The sequence below is a fragment of the Eptesicus fuscus genome, chromosome 19, assembly GCF_027574615.1.
Source record: "Eptesicus fuscus isolate TK198812 chromosome 19, DD_ASM_mEF_20220401, whole genome shotgun sequence".
In the NCBI taxonomy this organism is placed as follows: Eukaryota; Metazoa; Chordata; class Mammalia; order Chiroptera; family Vespertilionidae; genus Eptesicus; species Eptesicus fuscus.
In genome coordinates, this window is record NC_072491.1 from 3289495 (window position 1) to 3301369 (window position 11875).

Genomic DNA, 11875 nt, shown 5'->3' on the forward strand with positions numbered 1-11875 from the left:
TTACTGCTGCTGGCGGTGATGAGGGAATGGCCTCCGTGCACCCGCTCTCCAGCCTGTGGTGCCCCTGGTTTTACGGCATCGGCTCTCCTCGTGGTTGCATTAGTCTCGGCCTTGTTTTACCACAGAGGACGGGGAGGCCTGGCCTTGGCCCGGCTGGGGTGGCGCAGTGGTCGAGCTCCCCATCCTCAGGGCTCCATCTGGGCGGGGCTCACCTTCCCCTCACCGTCCTCCCTGTCCCCACAGCCTTTCCGCTGCGCCCACTGCCATTACTCCTGCAACATATCGGGCTCCCTGAAGAGGCACTACAACAGGAAGCACCCCAACGAGGAGTACGCCAACGCGGGCGCCGGGGAGCTGGCCGCCGACGCGCTCGTCCGGCAAGGTAGGCGCACGCCGGCCCGGGGCCCGCGCGGCCCCCGCCAGGCCGCGTTTCTGCGGGGCCGTGACCTCTGGTCATTCAATCCTGGTCCCTGAACGTGTTGTTAATTCTTCATCGTCGCCATGTCACCCTCCTCCTCGTCGTTACTGTTCACCAGCGTTCCTTCGTGGCCGTATTAGAGCACCCTCAGTGGAAATGTGAAATGAAGCCGTCATAATGTACCCACAGATCCCCTCTGCCCCCCTCCTTCGTCTGCACTGCCTTCTGCTCTGTGTCCCAGCATGCACTTTGCTCACACGGAAGGTCACGGCTTCCTCTCTCTGTTTCACACTGACTGGCACGGCCATGCCGCTTCCTTTCGGCCCTCCTCATTGTCCGAGGCTCTCTGGGACGCAGCCCCCGGGCCCCGGCCTCTCTGACCTATCCACGCCCCTGCGGCTGGACGTGGTGGGGTCCCAGGCTTTTCTTGTATGGCTCTTGCAGAGACTGCTGTGGCACACATGTTTGTAGGGGGGCTTCTTTAAAGGGGGGCTCGAACATGTGTACCGAGTCCTCAGATTCTTACCCCGAAAAGGGAAAACCATCCAGAACACTCACACTGAAGAGGATGGATGGAGCCTGCCCTGTGGTTGAGAAGTTTGGAGGTTTTCGGCTGCTTTTTTCAATGATCGGTCACTTATTCCCGCTTGGGAGGGTTTGGCGCAGACGCTGTTGCCGAACAGAGAAAAGCCGTCGGACTCACCCGCGCTGTTAGTTCAGCAGACAGTGGCGCAGCCCGCAGTACTCCCGCTGCTGCTCCTTCCCGAAGGTCCGAAGCCCCAGCCGGGTCTCCTGGGGGAAGTCAGGTTTGCTGGCGAGTCTGTCGCAGCGGCTCTGGTGGGGACCCATTTCAGGCCTCCGCCAGCTCTTAGGGGCCCCACTCCTTGGCTCCAGCCCCCCTTCACCTTCAGAGCCCGCGACGGCCAGCAGCCTCATGTCCCAGTGCTGCCCCCCACCCCCCTTCCTTCTTGGAGGCGCCCTGGGGTTACACTGGAATCCTCACCCCTCTCCAGATCCTTCACTGCAACACGCTCTGCAGCCCTTTGTCACAGAGGGCGGCATTCCCCTCCGGAGGGCAGCGTTCCCCCCCCCAGGGCAGCATTCCCCCCCGGAGGGCAGCATTCCCCCCCGGAGGGCAGCGTTCCCCCCCGGAGGGCAGCATTCCCCCCCGGAGGGCAGCATTCCCCCCCCCGAGGGCAGCGTTCCGCAGGGATAAGGATGCCAGTGTCCGTGGGGCCGTCCTGCCGCCTGCTGTGGGACATGAGCGTCAGCGCTTTCACCTTAATGAGAACTCCCCTCCGGAGGTTCGGGAAGTGGCTCTGGGTCCAGTGAGCCAGCGCGCATTCCGGCCTCGGCTCCCCATTCCGGCCTCGGCTCCCCAGCCCGGCCTCGGCTCCCCAGCCCGGCCTCGGCTCCCCAGCCCGGCCTCGGCTCCCCAGCCCGGCCTCGGCTCCCCAGCCCGGCCATCCCGGGAGACAGATTATTGAAATGAAACTGAATTTTCATTCATATCAGCCACCACAGAGGAGCACGCGTACGCATGCCTGAAACTCCTCCAGAATGTATTACGTTCCCCAAAGAGCAAAGGATGTCACGATCGATTTTGAAAATTGCTCCTGAAATTCTGTTCTGCCCGGTCCTCGGGCCTCATGGGACGTGGTGGTGTGGGGTGTGCCGTTCTCAGGTGGGCGCTTCACATCAGCCCTGCACGCAGGCTCACCCCGTGCCCCGACCTTGTGTGCCTGGCCTGGGAGTGCCGGGAAGTGAGGGCGGAATTCATTTCTCTCAGCTCTGATGGCAGCTCAGGGCAGAGTGACACCCTTGGTCTAGATCCGTGGTCGGCAAACTGCGGCTCTCGAGCCACATGCGGCTCTTTGGCCCCTTGAGTGTGGCTCTTCCACAAAACACCACGGCCTGGGCGAGTCTATGTTGAAGAAGTGGCGTTAGAAGAAGTTTAAGTTTAAAAAATGTGGCTCTCAAAAGAAATTTCAATCGTTGTTCTGTTGATATTTGACTCTGTTGACGAATGAGTTTGCCGACCACTGTCTAGATTACAGACTCCCACTGGTTCTTTAATTAACATCGCTGTGGCCAAGGTGGAAGTTTTAATTAATGTGGGGGCATTATCATATTAATTTTAATTTAAATGTAAGGATGTTTTCCTCCCTCAACTCGTTTTCTGTAAGGAATCTGTTTTGTTGCTGTCAATCCTCACCCGAGGATATTTTTTCCATTGATTTTTAAAGAGAATGGAAGTGGGGTGGGGGGAGGGAGAGAGAGACAGACAGACAGACAGACACATCGATGTGAGAGAGACACATTGATTGGTTGCCTCCCGCAGGTGCCCCAGCCCAGGGCCAGGGATCGAACTTGCAGCCCTGGTACATGCCCTTGATCAGGAATGGACCTGCGGCCCCTCAGTCCGAGGGCCGAGCTGCTGACCGGCCTTTAATTTCCTGTGAGCGCCCAGGTGTGGCCTGAGGCGGTTTGCTTTGGTTGGTTGCCTCATTCTTAGTCTTTATAGAACCAGCATCCGTTTTACCAAGAAGAAAAAAAGGTGACGGGTCTCGCACCTCGGGGCGTTTTAAAAAGCGATCATAGGAAAATGTGACTTTAATAGATGATTAATAAATGATAACAAAGCTTTATTATCCTCTGGCCATGAAAAGTCACGCTCGTTAGGTCTCGCCTAAAAAGAGGAGCGCGCGGACCGTCAGGAAATAGCGTCTCTCGGAGCCGCCTCTCCTGGGACGCGGGAGGAGGGGTTGGCGTCTGTGGCTGTGGCTCTGCCGGCTCCACCCGCGGGGCCTGGTGTAGAACCACCTCTGGGCACTCACAGTGTCTCGGGCCATGGAAACGCTGTGTTGGTTGGGGAATAGCGACAGGAAAAAGAATCTGCAGACAACCGTCATAGGTCTGACTGCCTAGCACACATCATCTACAGCTTTAAAAAAATACATACTTTCCACCGCGGTTGGTTGAATCGGGCTGTGGAACCGTGGCTGTGGGCGGCGGACAGACTCATGGGCTCTGCCAGGGCTCCTTCAGTGAGCGGGAAAGATGCACCACGTTGAAAAGCCTCTGCCCTGCGCAGATCGAGTGTGAGGCCCTGGGAGGGAGGTGAGGGTCTCCCTCTGTGCTGTCTCCCTCTGTGCTGACCGCTGTCCCCCTCGCGCAGGCGGCCTGAAGTGCCCCGTGTGCAGCTTCGTGTACGGCACCCGCTGGGAGTTCAACCGGCACCTGAAGAACAAGCACGGCCTGAAGCTGGTGGAGACGGAAGGGGAGCCCAAGTGGGAGGTGAGGCTCCGGGCTGCGGCCGGACCTTGCTCAGCCAGAGCGAGCCAGGCCCGGGTCCTGGCCGGGCGGCCGGGGCGCCTGTGCTCATGTCTCCTGGCCGGGGCGCCCGGGAGGCCGAGCCCGCCTGTGAGCCGTGAGCTCTTCTCCGGCGGGGACGCCGAGTGAACGTGGCCGTCATAGCGCCCTCCGAGCCTGCCCGGCACTGACACGTGCGCACAGAGCAGGCCGGGCTCCTGTGCGTTCTGTGCCGAGCGCCCCCTTTTGCTCTCCGTTATTGCGGACAGTCACGCTTCCCCTGGGAGTTCCCAGGCCTCGCACCCCTTCCAGGAGCAGGTCTTGTTCCTGTCCCGTGGGTGAAAGTCTGCTCGCTCTCGGTCACATAGCTCCTTCTCCGCTCGTGAGTCCTCACTCCGCACAGATGTGTTCTGTGTTCGCTTTGGCTTCTCGTGCCCATCGTGTGACAGTGAAAAGGCACCAATAGCGGAGGCGTGCTGAGCTCTGACCCGGCGCCGGGCCCTGGGCCGCAGGCTTTATCCATGTCATGTGATCGCCACCCCCTCCCCTGCCTTCCTCCACCCCCTCCCCCGCCTTCCAACACCCCTCCCCTGCCTTCCGCGCCCCCCCCTCCCCTGCCTTCCCCCTCCCCTGCCTTCCTCCACCCCCTCCCCCGCCTTCCTCCACCCCCTCCCCCGCCTCCCACCACCCCCACAGCTGCGCCCTCCCTCTGCCAGCCACGTGGCGGGCGGCGCTGGGTGTGGGCGATGAGAGGCGGTGCTGGCGCCGTGGGCAGAGACAGGAGCCACTGAGGAGCACGCACAGGAGCCCCGGGCACCTCTAGTCTCTAGTCTGCACGGCTGTTCCCACCAGAGCTGGGTGCTGGGTGAAGGCTCCGTACTCGCACAGGGAAGTTTCTCCCTGGGACATGGGTTTATTGGAGCAGCCGGTGCCTCAGGGAGAAGTGAGGGTGCAGAGTGCTCTGGTTTTGTCTTCTGACCTCATCCCGGATCGGGGGTGGGGGTGGGGTGGGGGGGTGGACAGGTGGCCGTCAGAAGGTCACGCGGGTGTCCTGTGTTTGCTCAGCCAGCGACAGAGACTCCGGAGGAGCCGGCCGCCCAGTACCTGCACATCGCGGAGGCCGAGGAGGACGTGCAGGGCACGCAGGCCGCGGTGGCCGCGCTGCAGGACCTGAGATACACCTCCGAGAGCGGTAGCGTGTTATATGTGGGGGGGCCTGGGGGGGCGTGTGAAGGGGGTCGGGTCACGAACGTCGTCGTTGCCGCGGTCATGTGCCCCATCCTGCCCTTTACCCGGTACCCAGCGCCCCCGCCTCTCACTGACCCCCGTGGGCAGACACCGCCCTGAGGGTGCGGGCGTGGGCGGAGGCGGCACGATGTGCTGCCAACATCGACCAGGCCCTCATCTTCCTCGTGGTGAGCGACTGGCCGGGCTCAGGGCTCCGTGTCCAGGAGAGCCACGGGTCCCGATGGCAAGGGCAGGCAGGTATCTCAGCAGTCCCCCGATAACATGGATTCTAATCTTTTAATTTTTTAAAGTTTATTTTTTAATTGATTTCAGAGGGAGAGGGAGATAGAAACATCAAGGATGAGAGAGAATCATTGATCGGCTGCCTCCTGCACGCCCCCTACTGGGGACCAAGCCTGCACCCCGGCATGTGCCCTGACAGGGAATCGAACCATGACCTCCTGGTTCACAGGGTGACGCTCAACCACTGAGCCCACCGGCCGGGCTGGATTCCAGTTTTTGGAGATGATTCACGTAGAACCCAAGCTGAAATAGGTTTGGGCGCTCAGCCCGTCGCTTTGACAGTGAGACCTCCCTGGGCGTTTCGCCCAGAGCCTGTGCAATGTCTTGGGCGCCGTTGCCGACCGCCTGCCCGTGTGCCCGGGCCCCCACCTCTGCCGCCCAGGCCTCCGTCTTGAGAGGTGGTCTCGTGTCACCACACTTGGGTTCCGAGCATCTGGGCTGGCGCTCTGGCTGCTGGCATTCAGGGACCTTCGGGACCGGCGGCCTCAGGGGTCCCGTGTGTTTCTTCCTCGTCAGGTGACCGGCTGGACCCCACGGCGGTGAACATCCTCCAGCAGATCATCGAGCTGGGCAGCGAGGCCCACGACGCCACGGCCGTGGCCTCCGTGGTTGCCATGGCTCCGGGGACGGTGACGGTGGTGAAACAGGTAAGGCCCTCGCCTCGCCGCGTCACTGTCCCGCGGGCGCTCCCTCACTTCCCCAGCAGAACCCGGCACGCGTGGGTCAGTCTCACGCGTGTCCGTTTCTCCCTGTGATCATCATGGACTTGTATTTCCCATCGCCCCGTGTATGGGGTGTGTTTCGGGGGAAAGGTGTAATACATTTCTGAAAATTCTCGGAACTTTTCATTCGTTTCCTCTCGAGAACCCCAGGGTGACCGAGAGCGGGATGCGGACACATTTGGGCACGTGTGTCAGGAGACGCCCCTCGGGGCCTGAGGCACAGTGAGCCCACGCGTGGGGGCAGCCAGAGACCGGAGGGGCCACGTGGGCTGGCCTCCTAAATACCAAGCACCCCCAACCAGATGCACACCGCGTGCCTGTGCCGGAGGGAGGTGCTCCGTCTCTGAAGGAAGGGTGCACCGATCGGCTCCCTCCTCCTCTTCCAGCCTCGGGGCTGCTGTCTGTCAGAGCATCCTTCTGTCTGCCCGCACTCCTCTCCTGCCTCCGGCTTCGCTGTACAGGAGACGGAGTCTCGGCTACAAATACTTAAAAACACAAGAACACAGCGAGCCCCTCAGAGCCCGGATGGCGAAGGGTGTCTCACTTAGAATCGGGTTCAGGCTCACGGAGGAGGGGACGTGCCGGTCGCAGCCTTTTCCCTAGTTACCCGTACTTTCAGGCGCTCGGTCGGAGGTATTCAGTGGGTGCCGACTTGCTGCGGCAGGGTCCCCGGGTCCGGGAGACAGGGCCTGCGCTCAGGCGGTGACTCCAGTGAGAGAGAGCGAGCGCACAGAGCAGACAGAGAGGATGTCACGTGGGGGCCAGGAGCGGGAGGAACGAAGGGGAGGGAGTCGCTGGGCTGTTGATGAAGGTTGCCGGACAGATCCGTGACGTGGGAGCAGAACCCCAGCTCCTCTGTGCGTTTAGCACGGGATTTTATAACGGGAGCCAAGAAGGAAAAGTGGAACGGTTCATTTAGGGAAGGGGAAGTGTTTTGGGCTCTCACAAAGGTACCGCATTTTTTTTTAAACTTGATTGTTGAAAGTATGACAGACGTCCCCTTTCCCCCCACTGACCCCTCCAGCCCGCCCCGCCCCCCACCCCAGGCCTCACCGCCCTATCGTCTGTGTCCCTGGGTTGTGCACATACGCATACGAGTTCATTGGTTGATGCCTTCCCTCTGAGGGGTGACACTGTTCCGTGCTTCTGTGTCTTTGGATTTATTCTTGTTCATCAGTTTATGTTGTTCATTAGATTCTAGATGTGAAAGACAAAGGTATTTCTTGAAGTGGCTTTCATGTCGGGACCCCCGAGTGACGTGGTGAGGGGTGCTAGCAGGGCAGGCAGGAGAGGAAGCAAAAAGCAAGACAAGTGAGGAGAGGGGGTGGGGAGGAGAGAGAGAGGGAGAAGGGAGAGAGAGAGAGAGAGAGAGAGAGAGAGAGAGAGCTTGCAGTCATCCTGGAGCTGGGGGCCTGGGGGCCCCGAGGGAAGCCGCCCCTCCTGAGACTGGAGCCGGCAGAGCGCTGGTCCCACAGGGATGTGGTCCAGGCTCCGTGGACCTGGAGGCGATCGCGGTGCAGGCCTCAGGTGGGTTATGGGTAATCTGTGCATCCCACGGGTTAAGTTTTCTATTAAGCTTTCTGTGCTGCTCATAATTCATCTGCAAGATGTGTTAGATCAGCACTTGGAGAGAACGGAGCGCCCGTCCCGGGGGAGAGTGACACTGAGAAGCCGTATGATTTCTGCCGTGAGAACCGTTTTCAGCCTGTGCTAATGGGCTAGGCCCCTGAGTGATGGATCTGAACAGAGAATGGTGAGAGCTGACAGCCAGCCGTAAAGGGATCGGGCCAGGTCAGAGCACGAGTTCAACCCTCTTCCCTGTGGCACGGGGTCCCTTCAGCCGCCGCCATGCTGCACCCTCCGCGAAGGTCTCAGGACACGGGGTCACCCAGGCTCAGGTCCAGCTGTTTGCCCTTCGATGAGTCCCTGGACCCCTAGAAGCTTCCGTGCCCCCACTTGTAAACCGGGACAGAAACGCTCACGCCACGAGATGCTGTGTGGACGTGCCTGGGGTGGCGCGGGGTGTGTGCTCGCTAAGCTGCGGGGGGCCGGGTGGACGTGGGGTCCGTGGGGACGGAGGGAGTCGGGGATGGAGACCGGGAGTGCCCAGGCCTCGTGGGCAGGCGGACGGGCAGTGGGGGGGCAGGGATAGAGTCCGAGAGGCCGTGGGAGCAGCTAGCGGGGCGGCACGTTGTGCCAGGCGGCAGAATCTTCTGGAAAGGTGAACAGGGAACCGTCAGTGGGTTGGCCATGGAGTGGCGGCCGGCGGCCGAGTTCTCTGGGCGTACCCGCTCTGGGCCCGCCTTCTTGTTTGTTCGCTGAACAGCAGGAGGCTGGTGTGGCACCTGCCAGGTCAGGGTCCCTCCTCAGTCACCGGTGCCCCGTCCACCCCTCCCCCGTGTGGGAATGACGGGCCGTTCAGAGGAGAAAAGCATTCGCCGTGGAGTGAAATGAATCAGTATTTACTTCTAAAGCCCTAGTTCACAGTACATGTCCCCATTTAAATGAAATGGAAACAAGCAGGAAAAGAAGGAAGGAGACAAAGGGCTCAGTTCACTCCAGAAACACACATCAGCCGAGGTGCATTAGTAATGCCGCTCCCAGCGGCTCGCCGGCTCCTGGTGACTTCTGTCAGCGACGCGACTCGGTGCTCTCCCAGGCCTCCCCTCTGTGGAGCCCCCCCACCCCCCAGCGCCTTCCCAACTCCTCTCTGAGCATGGCCCCTGCCAGCACCCAGCACCCTGCCCACAGGGAACGGTCTAGTCATGGGGCCCAAGATAGCGTGGAACTGGCGTGTCACCGGGGTGGGCGGGGAGGGGAGGCCCCCGTGCTGGTGGGAAGGAGGCGCCATGAACAGGAGCTCGGGGGAGCAAGCCCACCTCTCCCCTCCCCTGGAGTCCCTGCCCCCTTCTCACCTGCCCTGTGCCTTGGCCGCCCCGCCCCCCTGCCCTGTGCCCTGGTGGGAGCGGCCCAGCCCTGCACCCATGGCTCTCGGCGCCGTGTCCTCCCCAGCAGACGGGGTTCCACTGGGCGCCGGGGCCTCGGGCAGCCAGTGGACCATTATCCACGCTGCATCTGTTCTGGGCGTGAGGGCGGCCCGTAGAGAGGCCCGCGTGCGGTGGGCACGCGCTCTGGAGCGTCCCAGATGCTCCGTAAGCCGGGGTGACTGTCGTCTCTCTTGCCGCCCACAGGTCACCGACGAGGAGCCCAGCTCCAACCACACGGTCATGATCCAGGAGACGCTGCAGCAGGCGTCCGTGGAGCTGGCCGAGCAGCACCACCTGGTTGTGTCCTCGGACGACGTGGAGGGCATCGAGACGGTGACCGTGTACACGCAGGGCGGGGAGCCCTCGGAGTTCATCGTCTACGTGCAGGAGGCCATGCAGCCCGCGGAGGAGCCGGCCGGGGGGCAGCCGGCCCCGGAGCTCTGAGGACGCACGCGCGGCGCCAGGGCCGGGCCGCCAGGCTGCTCTGCTCTGTGCTCCTCGCACCCGCCGGCCGCCACGGGGCTCTCCTGGCCCTGCTTTGGGTGGGCAAGGGGATTGGCATCCGCAGCGATACGGGACCCCCATCCCCAGCACAAACCGCCCCCCCACGTTACCCTGAATGATCTGCTTCTGGGAAGATTTCTGCATCAGTTCTTCAGACAAGGCTCACACCGCATTGCCCCCTTCCTTTCAGAGACCCCCAGTTCCCATCAGCCTCTTCCCGAATCCCAGCCCCCACTCCTGACCCCACTGAGGTGCTGGATCTGCACTTGGGACTGCGTGCAGCCTGGTGAGGGAGGCGGCCACCACAGAGCCAGGGGCCCGCGGGAAAGGGAGGGGCAGGCTTCTTATCACAGAGTCCACCCTCCGCCCTCCCCCCCCCCCATATCAAGGCGCTTACCATGGGAGTAACCACAATTCCATGACTCTTCCCCCGCCATTCCAGGTGGGGTCTCAGCTTATAGTCTTGGCATTCTTTGGCTTTTTTAAAAAAATGCACTTTTACTATTCACCTCCTATTCTAAGGAGGCAGGGTGGATAGAATAAAATCAGTCTCTGCCTGGGTATTGAGGTTGGATGGTTTGCGTCCCCCCTCCTGAATCAAGATCCTGGATTTGGCGCCCACCTCGGCCCCCTCGGTCCGCACCCCGGGCCCTCAGGGTGCAGCCTGGTGCTCTTCCCTGAAGCATTTAGATTCGCTTTGGGGCCCAGAGTTGGGGGTTGGCGACCTCACCTGTCACCTGTGCCAGCATCTGGCTTGCCGCCGGCCCAGACGTGGCAGCACCGGTCCCTTCCGCTTTGTACACTTGGTGCCCACGGTCAGGTCTTGCCGACACACCGTGTGTGACTGAGGTTCCAGTCCAGGTGCTCGAGGGCAAGTCCTGCACCTTTTTGAGCCCCTGCTCTGTGCACAGCACTGGTGGCATCTAGGCGAGTCCTGTTGCACCCTGCCCAGCCCTGGGTCGCCTGACATCACCCACCATCCAGCTCACCAAGGTCAAGATCCGTTCCCTCTAAGGACCCTTTCTTGAAAGGCAGTCCCATGCAGGTGTATCAGCAGGCGGACAGACAGATGCAGGGGTAGCTGGTATGGTTGAAGAGGGCGGAGTCCACAGCCCCATGCACTTGGCCTTCACCGTTGCCATCCTCTCGCCCACCCCAGCAGAGCCTGAAGGCAGCTCTAAACCAGGAGGAAAGCGCGGCTGGCCCTAAGCCAGAGGCGGAGAAGGGCTTCAGGGGAAGGAGGGACCCTTCCCATGTGGGACGAGTTGAGCGCTTCCTGGAGGAGGTGGCCTGTGATCAGGGTTTGCAGACTAGATGGGCTTTGCACTTGCAAGGATTGGGGTTAGGGGAGGGGAAGGGAATTCCAAAGAAAGTGATAGTGGAGCTGACCCCTGGGGCCGGGGTAGTATGGGCACAGGCAGTGAGCCATAAGCTTCCTGTTGGCTGGTGGATAGCTCTAAGGGGAAAGGCACAAAGATCAACCGGAAGCCAGAACCGAGAACAAGCTGAGAGGTGATGGGTATTGATTTACTCAGTAAGCCCTGGGGCATCGGCCATTTGCTAGACCCAGGGTGTGAAGGGCAGAGCAATACTCCAGAACAGGGATCTTGTCCATGCATCAGGTGAGCTGTGCACACAGAACAGGGATCTTGACCATGCATCAGGTGAGCTGTGCACACAGAACAGGGATCTTGTCCATGCATCAGGTGGGCTGTGCACACAGTAGGAACACGGTATTTCCCTTCCTTTGTCCATGGTGAGTTCCTAGGAGAGTCCCATGACAAATGGCAGCCCAGACGGGGGGTGTTATTTGCTCGCCTGTGAGCAGAGCGAGGTTCACCCAGTGCTGCGTCACCGAGCGCCTGCATTGTGCTCCCTGACCTCCCTGCCGGTCCTGTCACAGCGCCTACTGTGTGCTCACTCACTCAGCGCTGCAGCAGAGACTGACTGACACCCCCAGCAGCCAGGCACTGGGCTGCGAACTGGGAACACAACTTACCGAGGACACAGGTCTGGGCCTCAAGAACTCCACCACAGTGAGGGCGGAGGGTGGAGAGGTGATGGGAAGGCTGTGAGAGTCGGCAGGGGCAGGGCAGGCTCATTAGCATGTCGGGGTGGGTACCACACCCTCGGGTCCAGGCAGAGAAGGGCCAGCATCAGAGAGGCTTGGACTAACGTGACCTGCCCAGGGAACGTCAAGTGTTGACCGCAAGAAGGAATACACCTGTCCTAAAGGACTCTAGGGCAGTGGTCGGCAAACTGGGGCTCGCGAGCCACATGCGGCTCACAAGCCGCGCTTTGCCACTCGGTTGACTAATGAGTTTGCTGACCCCTGGACTAGACTAAATGTTAGCGTGTAGTTGGAAGCTGTGAGGATTAGGCAATTGTGCCATATTGTGTGC

The 11875-nt window shown here is 61.1% G+C and overlaps 1 protein-coding gene across 1 annotated transcript in view; it reads left to right on the forward strand.

The window, feature by feature from the left end:
* The window catches only part of ZFAT (zinc finger and AT-hook domain containing), a 53722-nt gene extending 44277 nt beyond the window's left edge, over positions 1 to 9445 (forward strand). The window contains exons 12-16 of the mRNA XM_054708656.1: positions 244 to 382; positions 3597 to 3715; positions 4796 to 4922; positions 5777 to 5907; positions 9174 to 9445. Of these exons, the coding sequence (XP_054564631.1) occupies positions 244 to 382; positions 3597 to 3715; positions 4796 to 4922; positions 5777 to 5907; positions 9174 to 9413 (756 nt within the window). The 3' untranslated portion in view covers positions 9414 to 9445. The remainder of the gene's footprint in view (positions 1 to 243; positions 383 to 3596; positions 3716 to 4795; positions 4923 to 5776; positions 5908 to 9173) is intronic.
* The last annotated feature ends 2430 nt before the right edge of the window (positions 9446 to 11875 follow it).